General features: G+C 39.4%; 1 protein-coding gene across 1 annotated transcript; it reads left to right on the top strand.

The window, feature by feature from the left end:
• The first annotated feature begins 90 nt into the window (after nucleotides 1-90).
• On the top strand, nucleotides 91-19,573 carry acin1b (apoptotic chromatin condensation inducer 1b). The gene is made up of 17 exons (XM_081392066.1): nucleotides 91-535; nucleotides 1,508-1,573; nucleotides 2,126-2,237; nucleotides 2,694-2,767; nucleotides 3,957-5,483; nucleotides 5,759-5,814; nucleotides 11,552-11,687; nucleotides 14,123-14,168; nucleotides 14,783-14,910; nucleotides 15,154-15,309; nucleotides 15,568-15,724; nucleotides 15,810-15,955; nucleotides 16,169-16,276; nucleotides 16,857-16,964; nucleotides 17,091-17,436; nucleotides 17,538-17,635; nucleotides 17,722-19,573. The coding sequence occupies exons 1-17, from the start codon at nucleotides 398-400 to the stop codon at nucleotides 18,052-18,054; spliced, it is 3,735 nt and encodes a 1,244-aa protein (XP_081248192.1). The 5' UTR covers nucleotides 91-397; the 3' UTR covers nucleotides 18,055-19,573.
• Nucleotides 19,574-19,688: the final 115 nt, after the last annotated feature.

Below are 19,688 nucleotides of genomic sequence, written 5' to 3'. Positions count from 1 at the left end.
AGACAGTTGTGGTTATTTCAATTGTTTTGTCCTGTGTCATGGTTTGCTTGTTTAAAATGTGTCACTGATAACCAGCCTTCTGGTCTAGCTAGTCTCGCAGCCTGGTCAAGTGGTTTCCAAGCCAATAAACCCAGACGCTTCTTGTAGTAGCTTTACTTATGAAGGACACAGGGGTCACAACATTAAATGACTACCTTGCAATGTCAAACTGTTGCTGTATTGTAATATTCTGGATGCATATTGCAAGGAACAGCTAAAAGCATCGTTTATGCCCGTTCTTTGAGTGTATGCACGTGTTTTTATATTTGCCCGGCTCTCTCTTCCGGAGATCAGCGAGCGGTGACGCGCAGTATGCTCGTGCACGGCCCCAGAAGTTCGAGCGCTCGGGTGAAGCAAAATGGCGGAAAGCGAGGATGTTACGTTAGACGGCAAACCGCTTCATTCGCTTCGTGTGGCGGATTTAAAAACCGCCTTGGAGCAAAGAGGACTCGCCAAAAGTGGACAGAAAAATGCACTTATTAAAAGGCTGAAAGGGGTGAGTTTGGTTAAAGTGCGGGCTTTTAATACCGTGCGCTTACTGTCAAGTTGAGCTGAAGACGAGACCCGACAGGCAGGCCAAGTATCGGGTGCTTGGCGAGCGGGAATGTTTGTCGAGTGCATATGGAGTTTGGATCGTTTACCGCTTCGCACGGCAGTTTTTTTTCCCTATAATTTTGCAGTTATAACACGTAATTTATATAATACATTCATACGGATGTTTTCTAAACAGTCTGGGTCATGACAAGCCGAGGTCTCAGAGTTGACATCGTGCCCGCGCGTCGGATGTTTGTAGTTGGGGGCGCGCTTGTCAGTCTCATGTGATGGATGTGCGTGGACACTTGCACAACATTTATGAACATGAGTGACCATTTGTTTCTAGTTACTAGGTGAAAACAAAAATGCTAAACACGCTCATTAATTCAGTTTGGGCGATTCCCATGGACTATTTCTATGTAAATGACAACCGTAATTTGGTTTTAAATACGGCGTTTTAGGAGAATATTTCACACTTCTTTCCCTCGTTCAAAATCGCATTAACGTGAGAGACTTTTTCTTTCAGTCCCTGTTTTCCATCGACAATTAGCGTAACGACCGGTAAACTGTCAGATTAACGAAGTCATCCGCTAAGTATGCGCTAACGTAGTGAATAATTTGAAAGGCTAATGCCACTCCCACCCGTAATATAAACACTTCATTCAGCGATCCTAAACACTCACTTGAATCAAGTCGCAAGCGGTCATGTGGTGCTGGTCGGGTGAGTGAGAGATTTATGGGAGCTGTCTGTCGGAGCTTTTCTTTATATGAACACTATTAAATAGGTTTGTATCTCAAGCAACACGCTTGATCAGATTTAAGAACCTAAACAGAGCGTTTGCCATAAAAAAAACCTGTTTATTTGTTTCTTGGGTGTGCTTGAAATATTTTCTATAGCTGTATTTTAAATGTGCAATCTGCTGTGTTTGTGAAGGCTATTATGTTGGAGAATCTCCAACGAACATCAACCCATCACATTGGTCTTCAGCCCAACTCTCAGGTAAGAGATCTTTTTTTACCCTTTTTTTTCTCATTTCCATTATTGATATATTTGTCTGAATTATCAACATGATCAAATCTTTGCTAAAAACACAATATACTACATGCCACCTTCTTTTTGAGTGATAGTTCATACTTTTTAGTAAGTTTTGTTTACATGTGCCTGTTTGCAGTGAAATATTTAATTATTTTTATAAAGTAAACTTTAGAATAACTTTTATACTGTATCTAATATTAATATGATATAATCAATAGGAACATTTTCTGGTCTGAAGCAACTTGGGTTTACTTGATTAGCCATTAAAAAAAGAAAAGAAAAAAGACATTATATTGCGAGATATAGAGTGACCAGTGATCTTTTATATGCATTCTTGAAAGAAATCTGTTATGAAAAATAAAAAAAACTGTTAGAATTTCTTCATAAATAACATACACCAAATTGCATATTTTTTGTTCAGGTTTGGCCTCTTAAAAAAATCTGGAGCTTCTTGGCTCCAGCAGTTGTAAATGAGATGACCTTGATTGGAGTGTGCTTTCTCTTTATGTATTTCAGATTGGGGAGGAGATGAGTCAGAACAGCTTTATAAAGCAGTACCTGGCAAAACAGCAGGAGCTCCTCCGACAGAGACTGGAGAGAGAAGCCCGGGAGGCCACCGAGGCAGATGGTAAGCAGACCCACACGTACATATACACACAGGTTATAACACTGACTTGACTACACCATCTGTGCAGGCATTCTCAACAAACAGTAATGCATAATGTTTAAAGTCTCATACACTCATTTAGTATTTCCTGTGATGAGCCTGCCATGCTAATACTGATGCACCAGTGTTTGTCTGGGTGTACGTGAGTTAACTTGACTTCTCACACTTGCAGTGTGCTCTGAGGAAATACTAGGGGGTTTTCAGTGCCATTAAAACAGTCATACTCTTTGTTTGCTGCTTATTAGATTACGTTTTCTTCACCTGTACGTTATTGTTGCTGTGCACTCATAGCTTTCATAGGGACTTTCACTTAAGCTTATGCTCGCATTTTATTTTCAGACTCTTTAGTTTGTAAGATACTTTTTTCCCCTCCTTCAGTAAGCTAAATTCACGACCTTTGCAATACGCTGCTTTCAGAGAAACAGAGTCCTGCTGGCCCTGAGGAGGATGACCACATGTCGAAGGGTAGCACGTCCTTTCTCCCAGAGAAGGTAAGAAGCTAGTCTTTGTATGAAAGTGCCTTAAAATGCTTGCACAAAGTAAACCTTTATTTGGTGTAGTACATTTGTGCCTGCTATCAGATTTATTTGATCAGCAAATACACAAACTGATTTTTTTGTGGTATATAATTTACTAGGGCCAGATACTGGCTCAGATTTTTCAATTTGATTCGTAAGATCTAGATTTGATTTGATTCTAGTTATATTTTAGTTACAATGTCAAAAGGCCTGTTTGAATTCATTCCAACATTCATTTGAAATCATTATATGACCGCTATAGTGCAATTTATGCTTTTTTGACTGTAACTCATCATTTATGATCACTTTATTCACTATATACACAACCATTTGATTGTTTTTAAGATTTTTTTTTGTGTGTGTGTAAGAAATGTTATAGATTTATTCAGCAAGTATGCATTAAATTGATCAAAAAAGACAGACATAATGTTACAAATGATTTCTATTGTAATAAATGCTGATTCTTTAAGCTTCCTATTCATCAAAAAAAATCAAGAAAAATATGTATCATGTTTTCCACACAAATATATAGTTTTTAAATGCTTCCTGAGCACCACGTCAGAATATTAGAATGATTTGTGAAGGATCATGTGACAATTCATCTTGACCATCACAGGAATAAATAACATTTTAATTTGTACTAATATTTCACAGTGTTACTTTTTTGATATTTTTGATCAAATAAACACAGCCTTGTTAAGCATAAAAGAGAAAAACATCTAAAGATAAAACCTTACCAACCCTAAACCTTTGAACAGCACTGTACATTTGCATATTTTAAAATATTTTCAAGTCATTTCAATAGAGAGAGAAGTGCAGCACAGAGAGCTGTCCATTAAAAAACGTTGCCTGCTATGACAACATTGGTTTTCTATGAGAGCAGTCAGAATTAATAGCCCACACATGCACTCAGGTAAAAGCGGTAGTCTTACATACTCATGTTGTGCTTCCAATGATGAGCCTGCCATGCTAATACTGATGCACCAGAGTTTGACTCTGTCTCTCTGGGTGTAAGTGAGTTCAACTGAATCTCTCACACTTGCAGTGTGCTCTGAGGGAAAAGTAGGCAGCTTTCATTTACTGTCAAGTAATCGTATTCGTTTTGCTTATTGTGTAAATTGTGCCTATGTATGTTTAATATTTAATTTACAATGTTTTCCAGCATCACATCGGAAGCATTCATCTGTCTGTAAATCAGGCGGGTGGAGGAGGGTTGCCGCAGGACCCCGGGTTAATGGGATCACACAGGTTGGATACAGGCCCTGTTCCTGTATCTCAAGAATCACCTGACACTAAAGCTGGGAGGATCTGGCATCCTTCGTTCCTCCCTGGCCATGAAGAGGTCGCAACACCCTCCCCTCCACGAGCAGTTGCCTCCTTGTCTGTGCGCGTGGTTGGACAACCAGAGCGTCAAGGCCTGCCAATCATGATGCCCCGTTCCCAAGAGAGAGAGGGAACAGCGCCAGTTGAAGCAGGTCCTGCCCATTCAGTGTTGCAGCTCAGCCGTTCTGCAGGGGCAGCAGCTTGTTCTCAAGTTGATAGCAATGATGATGATGAGGATGATGATGATGATGACAGTGGCGATGATGATGAATGGGGTCCTTCCTCACATGGGAAAAAGGACCAACGGGCTCCTCCGGTACACCCTCCAGCTGCAGCTGCAGCCCCCCAAAGATCCCGTCGAAAGCTTCAGCCCCCACAACACATCCCTCCCCAGCCTCAACCAGTCCACCAGCCTCCTCTGCAGCTCCGTCAACCCACTCCTCCCCCATCACCACCTCCAGAGTTGTCTTTCCCGCTACCTGACACTCCCAAACAGAGCCCACATGACCAAGATGAGCCAGCCGGCATAGCAGAAGATGCTGCTCCAGGGGCAGGAATGGTCTCTCCTCCATCCCTCAAAAGACAAGAGTCCAGCTCCAGTTCTAGATCCAGCAGCCCAGAACCCCCATCCACACGGAGACCTGGTCCCCTTAGCTTGCTGGTCCGAAAAATGGAGTCTGAGGGTGTGTTTGGTGCACAGAAGGTAGGGATGGAGGGAGAAGGAGAAATGGAAGTTGAAGAGCAGGAGGGTGGTGAACCAGCAGCACAAGACTCAGCTCAGCAGCTTCTCGGGTCAGAGATGTCCATGTCAGTACCCACAATGACCCCTGCTCAACATGATGCCCAAGATCCTGAGTTGGAGAAAGAGAAAGATGAGGAAAAAAGAAGTGAGGAGAAAGAAAATAAGAAAGTAGATGAGACCTCTGCACCATTCCGTTTGACATCACCCACAACTTTCCCACCTAGGAGAAAACCAATTTTCTCAGAGGTCCCACCACCTGAGTCACTTAAGTCACCCTCCAAACCTCAGGTGTCAGTCCTCATCACAGGGCCGAAGTGCTCTGAAGACATTGCCATGGAGATAGAGGCCTCTACAGCAATGGCTGAATCAAAACATAAGGTGGTCAAACAAATGCAGGTTCTGGAGAAAGAGGCTCCTAAACAGTCACTTAAACCAGCTACACACGCTACTAAAGGAGGAGAAATGGATAAAACAAGAGAAAGTTCACTGAGAGAAAAATCTCCTGGACGACGCGCATCAACGTCAAGTCAGTCATCATCATCTGACACAGATTCAGAATCATCATCCTCTCGTTCTTCAAGCTCTCCTTCACAGGAAAAGTCTAGCCCACCCAGCCGAAAGAAGGTGAGTAATTGTCCTATTTACACATCAGACCTATGGTTTTTAATTTTGTTGGTTAATTCTGCCTTTGGTGTGTTTTGATGATGAACCTGCCATGCTAATACTGATGCACCAGTCTGACTTGTGTCTCTGGGTGTACATGAGTTCAGCACAACTTCTCACACTCATAGTGTGATCTGAAGACAAACACAAAGGATATTTGTTCAAACAATCAATAGAAAAGTACATAATGGAATGAATTCACTGTAAGTATGATCTTTGATGATATTGTCTTCTAGGATGAGAAAGAGAAAAGAAGAGATGTTGAAGAAAAAAAGAAGGCTCAGTCTTTCAGGTCAGCAAAGTATTTCATTGACACACTACATTGCCTTGTACAGGTAAAAAAAAAATCATATTATTTATTAATGAGCTTTAAACAATAAAATGAAACCATTAAGATGCATTCTCAGACACAATATAATTTTTTTTTATCTTTCTGACCCTGCTGTATCTCTTTTTTGAAGTACTTACAGAATATAATGTTAAAATTACTCCTTTTTTTGAGGTATGCACAACATATTTATTCTCCATGTAATTTTTATTTTATTTTTTTAATCAATCAAGCTAAAATAACTAAAAAAATGCACAGAAATTCACTGGTCAAACAGTGGGAAGTTCTTGTCATTCAAGTTACAAGCATTCTTTATTGTCTTTCACGTCTTTCAATTATCTCATAACCATTGTCTTCCCTTTGACCTCTTTGGAATCGGAGAGATTTGTCTTAATGCAGGACCACCCACCATGTGTGAGCTCAGAAATGCATGAGCTCAAACTCTTCCGTCTGTTGTCATGCATAGTTTAGTGAGATTGCTACATCCAGCAGATGGGAGTCCCTCATGTCATCATTTACTCACCCTCATGTTGTTTCAAACCCGTAAGATTTTGTTTATCTTCGAAACACAAATAAAGAAATTTTAAATGAAATCTGAGAGATTTCTGTCCCTCAATTGACAGTCTATGCAACTGACACTAAGTTTATAAAGAGATCGTATGTAAAACTATCCAAATGAATTGAGTGGTTTAGTCCAAATTTCCAAAGAGACTCGATCGCTTTATGATGAACAGATTGTTTTTAGGCTTTTACTCGCATATAAACATTGATCAGTGAACCGTACTTGCCTGACGCATGAGAACAAACCTCTTTAAATCTCAAACGTGCTGTGTAACACACAAGAATGAACCTCATTGGTTCTCGCACATCTCTCAGCTTTTGTTTACCATATCTGATATGTGTTTTGTTGAATGTTTATATGTGAATAAAAGCCTAAATTCAATCTGTTCATCATATAATGTGATAGTGTCTCTTCAGAAAATTTGGTCTAAACCGCTCAATTCATGGATTAGTTTTACGACCTCTTTATTAACATTTTCAGAGTGTCAAAGTGGTAGTTGCTTGGACTGTCAATGGAGGGACAGAAAGCTCTCAGATTTAATTAAAATATCTTCATTTGTGTTTCAAACACGAACAAAAGTCTGACTGGTTTGGAATGACATGAGGGTGAGTAAATGATGACAGAACTTTAATTTTTGGGTGGACTAATAACCCTTTAATGCTATATTGAGTAATGTGTTGGATCATTTTAATAATGCAGTGAGGAGAGCTGTGATATTTTATGAAGAAAATACTGAATAATGGTTATTGTTGTGTGTAGTTTTCTAAGGAGGACTACAATAGTTTATTCAGACAAATAATTAATAAAATAAATAAAATCTTTTTTGAAGTACTTACAGAATGTAACGTTAAAATTACTCCATGTTTTTTGAGGTATGCACAACATATTTATTCTCTATGTAATAATAATATTAGGGCTGTCAAACGATTAATCGCGATTAATCGCATCCAAAATAAAAGTTTGTTTTTACATAATACATGTCTGTGTACGGAGTATAATTATTTTCTATATATAAATACACACACATGCATGTATATATTTAAGAAATATTTGCATGTATATACTGTGTATATATATTTATATTATATATAATTTATATTATATATAAATATTTTATATATAAATAACACATTTTCTTAAATATATATGTGCATGTGTGTGTATTTATATATAGAAAATAATTATACTCCGTACACAGACATGTATTATGTAAAAACAAACTTTTATTTTGGATGCGATTAATCGCGATTAATCGTTTGACAGCCCTAAATAATTTTTTTTTTTTTTTTAATCCATCGAGCTCAAATAACTAAAACATTTACAGAAATTTACTGGTCAAACAGTGGGAAATGAAACCAAAAACATCCTAATAAACTTCTCGTTGTATACATACTATAAATGGGGGGGTTGTATTACAAGAGTTCTACAGTGACACTAGAAAGGTAGACATTTCTGTACTTCATCAAAAAGTGCTAGAACTAAATAGAGAGAACCTGATAAAAAACAATGTATTATGTATTAAGCAAAATGATCTGAGAGTGTAAAAGTATGTGAATCTTTGCTTTCAGTATCTAGTGTAACCTCTTTTTTAGCAGCAGAATGGCAACCACACGTTTCCAGTGTGGATCAGTCCTGCACATAATCAGTTTGGAGGAAATTTAGCCAGTTCTTCTATACAACACTGCTTAACTCTGATGTTGTTGGACTTCCATGCATGAATTACTTAAATGTCTTCCTATTTTATCTAAATAGGAAATCTATTTTTACCCAGTATGCTGGACCTAAAACCATTTAGAAATAGCTTTGCAACCTTTTCCAACTAAGCAAGCATCAACTTTTTTTAAACGATACTCTTGGATAATTTTGGTCAATAAAAAAGTTGAAAATGCTAACATTTGTGTATTAATTGTTTAACTGGATTCTCTATTTATCTAGTTGGATGAAGAATAGTATGAAAATTAAAGTAAAATGTATGCATAAATAAATAAATCTTAAAGGGATAGTTCTCAAAAACAATTTAAATTCTGTCATTTTACCTTAATCTCATGTGGTTAAAAATCTATGATTTTCGTTCTTCTGTGGAACATTAAAGAATAAATTTCTGTGTATTTTCGGGTTGGTTACCAGCAGTCTTCAAAATATCATCGTTTGAGCTCTACAGAAGAAAGTAAGTCACACAGGGTTTGGTTTTGAACCAAATGAGCCTGATGACTTTTTTTGTCAACTATCCCTTTAAGGGTTCACAAACGTAATCTTTCTGTTACTTCTAGTCATTGGCTAGAAACGTACTATACAAATATATATTGTTTAAAGCTTGTTCAAGCAGTAGTTAATCTGACTGTTTTAATGTGAAACGTAAGAGCGGTTGCATTTTTAATCAGGCGTTCTATGTGACAGCCTATCAACCGGCGTGGCCTTGGAGGAGGGGTCCTGCTTGTACTCCTCACACTTCCCCCAGCGCTGCTCAATATGGCTGCTCTGTGAGCGCCGCCGTGACTATACCGACGCATTGCACAAGAGAGAGAAAAAAAACACAGCTTTGCAGCGCGTACGCTTCTCACATTTCTTCCTACGCATCCGTGACCGGCAGAACCGGCATAGAATCGGTCGTCGCGGTCCAGGTTACAGCCTGACATTATGCTGTCGGACGGCAACAAAAACGGGTAAGGGTTTAGACGAGAGAGAGAGTGGGAGAGGTGGTTTCTAGAAATACCCTACGGCGCTAGGTTGGTACATCGTTGAGGTGATAGATATTTATATTATGGTCATAATCGATCGAGCGATTGTCTTTGTACGGTGGACCCTGTACTATCTTTAGTTAAATGTGAAACTAAACGTCGTTTTATCTTTAGTGCTGTCTCGAAATGCGGGCTTGGCTGTGTTTTAAAACCCAGTGAGCTGCCTACCAATATAACGTTAGCATTTTTGGCGTCGTCATGATCGAATTGAATTAGATCCCGCATATGATGTCCAAAAATGCTTATATGGTATCTCTTTGGGGTTTTAAACGCAGACGTTTTCGTCATGATGTTGGGGGAAGGGGTTCTTGTTCAGGCACTTGGGTTCTTTAAAGGATGTGGGCAATTCTCTGGCATTTTTAATCACTAGAGATGCATGTAGTGTTTAATTAGTAATGGAGATACCCGTGTCCACGATGGCCTGTATGAAAGGGATTTCAGCATCTCATTTTATGAATAAAACAATGTTAACTCGGCTTGCATTTCACTCAAATCCATTTAACAGCGTAGCTATTTATGTAAGCAATTAGGTGTAGTGTAAGTGTTGCTTGGCGCTTGATATCGTGGGTAGGAAACACGAAGAATGATCCATAGTTAAAATTATTATGCCTAAAGTTAAGTGATCCAAATATTGCCACATATATCTATCTGTGTATTGGGTTTCAACTATTTTGCTTGAAGGACAGCAAATCCTAAGCATGGTGTTCACATGCTAGTTATTGAAAGTCTTCCGGAGGAAAAGGGGATGAGCCCTAGTGACCGATTCTGTAAATGAATATTATTTTTAGTCAGTCTGAATAGATTATTATTCGTTAAATGTTACTAAGTGTCTTACTGCATGGAAAATGAACTCTGGGGCCACTGTAGTTCCGTTTGAGGCGGTCTTTCAGGTTTTCCTCTTGGTCCTTGCCAGCTTTGCATTCATGTGTAAATGCTAAGTATTCTAAGCGCTTGGCTTTTTTGTCTACGGGGGATCTAGCTACCCGTCCCCCTTCCCCTCAGCATGTGTTGACTGCTTTAATACAAAGGCAAAGGGTTGTGCTCAGAGAACCCAGAGGCAGTTTTTCCCTCCTCGGAGCAAATGGCATCAGGGCTCTGTTGTCTCTGGAGACCACGGTGCCAAGGTGTGCTGCACAGGTGTATGTTTGTGTGTGTGAGAGAGGGATTGGTTATCTATAGAACAATGAATGCGATTGAATCCCCTGTAGGAATTAGAATGTCAGGAGCCGGTTAATCTGTTCCCCTGCCAGTGCTTTGTTTGCGAAGGTTTAAATTTGTTATATCAAAAGTGTTGCATATGATAGTCAAATCTGAACACTTTCGCATGTGCTTAAACGGTTTTATTGTTGTGAGAGCTAATGGTGGCTCGTGAATGTCATCAGAAGTACACTATTCAAAAGTTTGAGGCTGGTAAGATTATTATTTTTTTTTAAATGTTATTGAGAGAAGTCTCTTATGCACACCAAGGCTGCATTTATTATATTAAAAATACAGTAAAACAGCAATAATACTGTGGAATATTACCAAAAAAAAAAAACTATTTTCGGCATCGTTACTCCAGTCTTAAGTGTCGCATTATTCTTCTGAAATCATTCTAATATGCTGATTTGCTGCTCAGGAAACATTTCTTATTATTATCAATGTTGAAAACAGTTGTGCTGCTTAATATTGTTGTGGAAACCGTGAGGAACCCTCAGTAATGACTTTGATGAAGCCCTGGGAAGTTTTCACTGGTCGTGCACACTTATGTGGTGGAAAGTTCAAGGGCAACAAAGCAGATTATTTCTAACCTCAAGCAACCGTTCACTTGATTTTTATTAGAACTTGTATTAACAAGGTGAGTGGACTGTGTATGCAAAGCATTACAATTTTAATGCACCAATGAAATGGTTATAAATGTACTGAGATTCGTATGCATTGTATTACATACTAGTGGTTTCATGAATCAGATTTTTTTTTTTTATATATCAGACTCACCGCTGCACGCATGTTACATCAATTTTATACTTGAATTTAATTTATATACTTAAATTTAGCTTCCCTTTAATTAATCTGTTTCCAGTTGTATTTCCTCTCTAGCTGTACAACAATTCAGTAGTACAGATAACTCATAATTCACACCAATTTAATTTGTGTATTTATTTAAATGTGTATACGGGTCTTGGTTAATGACAATATGGAAGTGTTTTATTGGTATTTCCCTCCCATTGTTTGCAAGTTTTCTGACTGTGGTTGAAATGTCTTGTATGTGTGTGTGTAATGCTGGATGTGAGAGTCATTTAGCCAGGCAGTTATTTATAGGTGGAGTGACCCAGATCAAGCAGCCTCAGCCCCCTTACCCCTTACTCTCTTTCTGTCTTTCTGTCTCTCTTTCTCTTGTTCACTGACTCTCTTTCTCTAGGGAGGTGAAGCAGGAAGCTCTCTCTGAGCCTGCAGGCCAAGTTGCTATGGAGCTGGAGGGCCGCTCGCATTCAGAGAGTGCCATGCAACCGTCTGACCAACAGGGGGCAGAATCAAGCGACTCCCACCCCGAGGAGGTAAGAAGGCACACAGAACGAAGACCCAGTGGAAACTATAACCCTGAAATATGACATGGGAATAACTGAAGTTTGTGAGGCAGTTCTAGCTGAGCCTTTTGAAGCCAAAGTGATCTCAAATTGTCATCTTTCTTCAGATTCAGTTCAGGATTGGATATTAGATTACTGTTACCATTGTTTCATTTAACTCAGTAGCAGCAGCTGTAGCAATGTCTGGGGGATGTGGATGGCTAATAATGTGTGAAATTAGAAACAGAGTAGGTCATTGCGTGTGTGAGAGGGAATGAATCAGTGCTAATTTTAGATGGGTGTTTTACATTTTTGTGTTAAATATAAATCTTTTTGTAGCCTAAAAGATTTTTAGATGGGTTGGAGTGGTCAACTAGTTGTCCATTGACCAAATAGTTGATTGAGGTCAGCAATTTTCACTTATTTTACAGTCAGTATTTTTAGAAGTGGTACTTTAGAGAAGTTTAGAGATGCTTTTTGCAATCTCCATCTGATAATCCTCTTTTGAAAAGTTACATCTCTATATTAATCACTTTTTATAAGACAATCCCCTTTTTCATATATTGTGCCATAAGTGTCTATGTAAATAGTGTACAGTGTGTATATTTGAGTTGTAGGGAGCAGATGATAGACCCTGGCAACATGTAGTTAGAGATGTAGGCTCTCTCTGTCTTCTCTCCCTTTTTTTTCCTGCTATTTCTATCTCTCTGCCACTCTGTCTTTTGCTCTTGTTCCCTTTCTCTTTTTATCTCTGGATCTGGTAGTATGACTGTTTTGTGGTTTAAAATCCCATTGATTGCTTTGTTGTGAAGGTGCCCTCCCCTCTTCCATTGCTCATACTGGTACCTGCATACTGCCACCACCTCTTCTCCTCTACCACCTCCATCACCTGCCCCGCTATGCCCAAGCGTCTCGGCTGTACCTGAGCTAGGCCCCCAGAGTCGCCACTGCACACTTAGCCTGACGGAACCGGCCGGTCACACTACCTCGTCATACAAAACTGATGTGGCCTCCTGATGGAACTGCTTAAGAGAAGCCAAAATAGCTGGTGAGATGGAGGCGTCAGTCGTATTTGTGGAAAACAAAGAACGCTGCTCACCAACAAAGACATTTTTCAAAGTGTGAATGCTAACCAAACACAAACATCAGATGGACTTCTGTCATCATGATGGGGACAGTCTTGACGCCTCCTGCTATTTTCGCTCACACTTTAGTACTTGAATGAACTGATATCTGCACAGACTCTACACAAACACCTGCTGCTTCTCACATGCCTGTGGACTGATCTCAGAGAGTCGAGCAGTCTGAGATAATGAAGCGATGCTTATGGACTAATCACTGGATTTACTACCAACTCTTTTTCCTGTCATTATTCAGTTTGTCAACAGCCATGCAGCACTAATACAAATGGACTTGCTGGGATATTTCAAAGAACTTTATGCTCCAGTCTGACAAAAATGACCTTTCCAGAAAATTCTCAGATAAACTTGTGGACAGCATGAGATCCTTTGCAAAACGTTGAAAAAGGAAACCATCTTTACCAATGTGTCACAGGTGTTTTTGTGGCACACCATGTGTACAAAGGACTTTCAGTTTATGCAGATGATAAAATGCTGTGACAGATTGCTACCAGAATTTTGGCTTGTCAAACATCATGTGACTCTCGTTGGTTTGTAATGAGGATGCTATCACCACAGCCAGTGAGGACACCGGGAGTTTTTGCCATGCTTCCGTTGCTTCCTCCTGAACACTCAACAACTTAAAAGACTTTCAAAGACCATTGGGATCACAAATCCCACCACGAGAGAGAAAAAAAACAAAAAAACAGCCATTGAAACAAAAAGTTCAGTTCCTGTCAGCCGGCCAATCAGCACACTCAATTGTGATCGTATCTCGCCCTCACATCTCAGCCTCCTCTGATTGGACCTTTGTTGCCTAGATACAGTGCACACTGCTGTGCGGTTGGGCCATAGCCAAGCCAGAGAGGAATCAGGTGTCAATGGTACCAGGAAAACCCTTTTTCCCAAGATGTATTTGTTTTTAAATAACTTAAAGTGGAAAGAAGGTTTTTTTGCTTTGTTAATGATGAGGTTAGAGGGTGTTGGTAATCCTAAAAATTGTTTACAGCACATATGGGAAAGTAGGGAAATTTAATCAAGCATTTGTTAGCTAAAGTTATGTTAAAGTAAAAACTAAAGCTATAGCAATGTAGGGGACTTTTAAATCCAGAAACAGTTTATAATAATGGTGGGATTCTCAAAGCAACTGTACGTTATTGGTGTAACTGATAGCTGTGCATCTGTTCTTCCCCCTCTCCTTTCTCTCATTCCCCTCCTTTTCCCAATGTCTCTTTTGTCCGTTGTGTCTGTCTCTTCCTCCACACATCCACTGGGATCTTGTTTCTCCTCCTCTCTATTTCATTTCAGAGCTCCACTGCAAAATCGTTTGCTGCCCGAAAGATCTCACTGAGCAGTAAGTGTCTTCAAAATGTTCCTTTCTCTTACCCCTTGTCTACTGACAGGTTGTTGCAGCCCATTCTGTGCATTTCTCTCCTAAGAAAAGTAATAATTGCTTCTGCCCTGCCTATTTAAACCTGCTGATCTAGAACCTTAACCAGTAACAGGGGTGGGATGCTGTCCTCACCAAGTACAGTTTTTAAAACAACAACTCTGGCTAGAGTGATGCAAATTAAATTACGTTGCTCCAAAAATCGTCTGTCCACTTTGAAAGCAGTGCATTGCAACATCATGTGCTGCTGTGCATTGTGTTCAAATAAACCCTGTTCCAATTGTTGAGCTGCAAAGTTAACAATTTTTCTCTTTTTTATCTGAAATGTTTCTATGTTCAAATAACTGAATTGTTTGCCAAATTGATTGCCATAATTGCATCTGTTAAATGTTAATTTAACTTCTATTACATTAAAGCCTGTTCTTACATGCTTAAAGAAGCTAAGTAGTAAATTGCAGTACTATTCAAGTGAAAAGAGGGATTACAGAGTCATTTAGGAATTATGTTTCGGCTATGCTCCTTTACCAGTCATTTACAGCTGGATCTGCAGTTTTGTGATGAATTTTTCTTGGCACTAGGTAAAACGGAGGTTGCATCTTCTGAGTCAGAGCCTGTGGGCGGAGCCAGCAGGAAGAGAAGGTGGGGATCTAGTACAGCAGTCACTGCCAAAAAGCCGTCAATCAGCATCACCACTGAATCGCTGAAGGTAAATCATCCAAGACCACTCCCACATGACCTTAGCAGACCTTTTTGACAGCCTTGCTGCTTGAATAAAGTCAACGTTATAGGGTCAATGTTGCGGTATTCTCAAGTTTTATTTGATGAAAAGCTTAAATGTATAGACCATGTATAGTCTGGACAGAATTTAACTGAATGGTTATCAGTTCTGTGCTTTAATTGTACTGCATAAAAGTATTTTTACATGACTTCAAAATTGTCATCTTTACAGACACTGATTCCAGACATCAAGCCCCTACAGGAGGCGGTGGTCGAACTGCACCCAGATGAGAGCCGTCTCTCTGTGGATGAGGACTCATCCGGGCCTCGTGAGCGAGAGGAGCCAGAAGAGGATCAGGGTCTCAAGATCAGACGCACAGTGACACAGGTGAGCACAGGCTTGTGACGGGTAGCTGACAAAACAAATGTTAAGGTTTCACTTAGTAGGAATAGTATAGGAGGAACACCAGTGCTGAAGACTGCGGCATGATACTGCAGAATTAACTTTAGTAATTTTAAAGCGTTAAGTGACTTAAGGAGTGAATGTTTTTTATAGGAAAGCATTTTGTCATCGTCTTTAAAAGTTCATGTTTTGTCACTGCCATTCAGTGAACTTTTTTTCTTGTCCCTTTAAACTTTGGTTCAGATTGTTCTGTCTGAGGGACATGAGAATGGGCAGAAAGAAATGGAGGAGGATGACGACGAAGAGCCGAAATGGACAGGAGGAGAGAAGGAAATACATAGGAAACAGGAGAGCTCCCCTGATGCTAGCATAGAAGCACAGGAAGCTGATTCCAAGAAAGGTAATTCCTTAATTTTCTACTGTTATTCTCACATATCCTTGTTTTTTTACAAGCAAGATTATAATTGTTTTTATTTTCCTCTCAGTCACTCCCAATGATTCTTTGGTGCGGCGCTCCATCAGTCAGCAGAAATCAGGAGTGTCCATAACTATTGATGATCCCATAAGGACGGGTCGCCAGCTGTCTCCTCCTCGTGGAAAAACCTCCAAAATCATACACGTTTGCAACCTGGTAAGCACCAGATGACGTTGTTCATTTCACTGCTCAGTGTCTCACTGTAATGTAGGGATGTCTCAAAGAAAATATTTTAAGAGTGTGTGAATAGTGCCACTGAACTCGTATGAGGAACATTATACTTCAGGGTCAGATTTCTTTTGTGTTGTGGTGGAGACACTAAAAGTTTTGCTGATCTTTTGACCCCTGCTCTTAACTGTTTCTCTCTAGGTGCGACCTTTCACCTTAGGGCAGCTGAAGGAGTTGTTAAATCGGACTGGTACATTGGTGGAGGAGGGTTTCTGGATCGATAAGATCAAATCTCACTGCTATGTCACAGTAAGATTACTATTTATTATTATTATTAAAGCTTATTATTATTATTATTATTATTACACTACCATTCAAAAGATTTTTTGGGACATCAAAGATTAAATTTTAAAGATTTAAATTATGAAAAATATATTTCAAATAAATGCTTTTTTGAATCAAAGAATCCTAAAAAAATGTCTGTTTCCACAAAAATAATAAGCAGGAAAATGTTTTTAACGTTGATAATAAGAAATATTTCTTGAACACCAAATCAGCATATTATAATAATTTCTGAAGGATCATGTGACACTGAAGACGAGCAAAATTCAGCTTTGCATCACAGGAATAAACTTTTCAATAAAATACATTTTCAAATATATAAAATATAACTATTTTAATTTGTAATATTTCACAATATTATAATTTTTTTTTTTCCCAAATAAATCCTTAGTAAGCATTAGGGACAAAATCATTTAAAAAAATCTTACTGACACCAAACTTTTGAATGGTAGTGGATTTGTTTTATTCTGTATTATTTTTTTATTTTTTTTTTGCCCCCTGATGCATTAGTTTATTTTAACCTTCCTTCTGTCATGTTCTACCTCAGTACTCCACTATAGAGGAAGCAGCGGCCACTCGAGAAGCACTGCACGGTGTGAAATGGCCTGCGAGTAATCCCAAAGTACTACGGGTGGATTTTTGCGAGCAGGATGAGGTCGGAACAGTTTGGCACATCTCTTGCTTTTATTGCTGTCACCATTCTCTTGTCATAATTTATTAATTCTCAAGTTATTAATCAAACTTTGTATGCTTCTCATTTTGTGATTTCTTCGGTGTCTAGTTGGACTTCCATAAAGGTAACGTGTCCAGTGACCGTGTAAGTCATGACCCTCAAGCCTCAGGCCGCCCTGCCGCACATCCGCCACTCCCACCTCCAAACCACGAAAAAGAGAAGGACCGAGAAAGAGAGCGAGATGGAGGGGCTACAGCTGTGAGAGACCAGTGGGCCGAGAGAGAAAGAGCGATGGAGAGGAGAGAGAGGACTCGTTCTGAGCGGGAGTGGGACCGGGATAAAGTGAAGGATTTCGGCAAGGAAGACCGAAACGACAAAACGAGAAGGTCTCGATCACGAGACCGAAGACGCAGAGAGAGAGGCAAGAGCAAAGAGAAGAGAGTGGAAAAGAAAGGTGAGGGAAACTAAATCTGGTCAAATGTTTACTGATCTCATCTCTCTCCCCCCCCCCCCCCCCCCCCCTTGACTTATTTTGATATCTTCTCCATTTTCCAGAGAAACCAGAAGAACCTCCTGTAAAACTTCTTGATGACCTGTTCCACAAAACTAAAGCAGCTCCCTGTATATACTGGTTACCCCTCACAGATGAACAGGTCAGCATGACTTCCTCTAATCACATACAAACCTCAAGATCCACCCCCCACCCCCCTCCTCAATTTAAGTCTTTGCTTATTTCCAGGCAACACAGAGAGCCCTGGAGCGTGCTGAGCGCAAAAAGGAGCGAGAGAAGAGGAGGCAGGAACTCCAGGAGGAAGAGGACAAAAAACGAGAAGAATGGAGGGGGAGAGCAAAAGGCCGTGACAGAGAGGGAGGGAACACAGGAGGAGCAGGTGTTGTGAGACGTTCAACTGAGGGAGAGAGAGACAGAGGGAAGGAAAGAGAGAGAGAAAGAGGCAGAGAGGCAGAACAGAGGAGAGATGGCCACAGAGGCCGCGGTAGCGACTCCAAACCTGCAGGGGGCAGCAGACGCTCACAGAGCCGTAGCAGCACCTCCAGAGACAGACGCCACTGAGTGCACAAGTGTGTTTGAGCGAGTGGATAAGTGTGAGGGGGATTTGTAAGATCAGAGTCATCAGCATGATGACAGGCTCTAAGGACGATAAATGCCGGTCTTTTTCACTCATTAAAGGTATAGTCCTGACAGAAATGAAAGTTTTGTCATTTACTCACCCTCACGCTCTTCCAAGCCTGTATGACTTTCCTCTGCAGAAAAGATATTTTAAATGTTTCAGCTGGTTTTGTCTATCCAATAGAGTCAAAAACATTGAACCAACCCTACTGACTTTTATTGTATGGACAAAACGTCTTTCTTTTTCTTTTTTACTCCAAAATTCAAAGTATTTCTTGTTCTGTTCCACACACAGGTTTGGAACAACACTGATGGTCAGCAAATAACTGAGTTTTCATTTTAAGTGAACTGTTCCACTAACACTTCAGTCACTCAACACTGTTTTAGGTGAAACAACTTTTTTTTTTTTTTGTCTTCCCAAAAATCTCAAATGAATCAGGACTAATACTAATGAAGGGTCTGGTGAATGTTTATTTTTTAAACTAATTAGGCTTGTGTATGTGTTTGTGTATCAGTGTGCTGTTTAAAGCTCACAAACACCAAAGTCAAGAGACGATCAATCATATTTTCCTTCTCTCCACCCCGCAGTCCTCGCTTGTATTTTTATTTATAGTTTAACTAGAGCCACTTTAGGCTAGAAGGTTGTTAAATCAGTGCATAATTATGGGACTTGAAATATGTATCCAGATTCGATTAATATATTTCCAAATGGATGGAAGAAAAAGTCCCCTGTCCAGATGTTTCAGCCACTATTGTGAGTTAACAGAGCCAGTCCTGCTGTCGACGCTGATCTCGTAAGATCTGATTTATTAAAGTAACTACTGATGTCCAATCCTATGAACCACACTGTAGATTCATTTGTTAGATTCTCATCTCCACCTTCGTCTGTTCTCTTCTTTCCCTGGTCTTATGAAGTTGTGTACTGTTCATCTCTGAATCAGACAAGGTAAAAATTTAACCTTTGTAGAGAAAATAGCAAGAGGCCTTTTAATATTATTTTAATGTTTTAGTTTTGAAGATAAATTGCGAAATATTCTCTTTTTGGATTATTTTCTTTATGAATGTGCAGAATGTATAAAGAATAATAAAAAACGGAAGGAAATTTTTTTGGGGGATGTGTATTGAAGTTTTTTTCATTGATGCCAAGAATAATGGTGGCAATAACCAGCAGCAGTTGGAGAGGATACTGCACTATAAATGGCTAAAGTCAGCAGTGACATTTACAGGTCCAGGTGTGGAAAATATATTTTCTAAAAATGATGTTCAGATATTTTCATTACAGCTTGTCAACTGATTTTTCCAGACTTCAGAAATCCATTCTGTAGCAAATTAGGGTTTTTTTTTTCTAGTTTTGCTCTAAAATATTGTTCCTATAGAACATTGTAAATATTGTTGCCTATATATTGTTCTTTTGCTTGTTTTCACAGGCTTAAAATTGAATACAAAACGGTGTGAAACGTCAGTCTTTTGAGTCATTTCTACACTAAACAAATCTAATCATTCAGACCAATAGCATTCAATTGAGAAATTACCCAGAAAGCTTTAGAAAAGAAAGAAAACTCAGTGATGAGTGACTA

This window comes from Scardinius erythrophthalmus (genome assembly GCF_964197995.2).
Source record: "Scardinius erythrophthalmus genome assembly, chromosome: 2".
Taxonomy (NCBI): domain Eukaryota; kingdom Metazoa; phylum Chordata; class Actinopteri; order Cypriniformes; family Leuciscidae; genus Scardinius; species Scardinius erythrophthalmus.
Note: the sequence above shows the minus strand (reverse complement) of the source record. Positions and strands in the feature narration are given on the sequence as shown.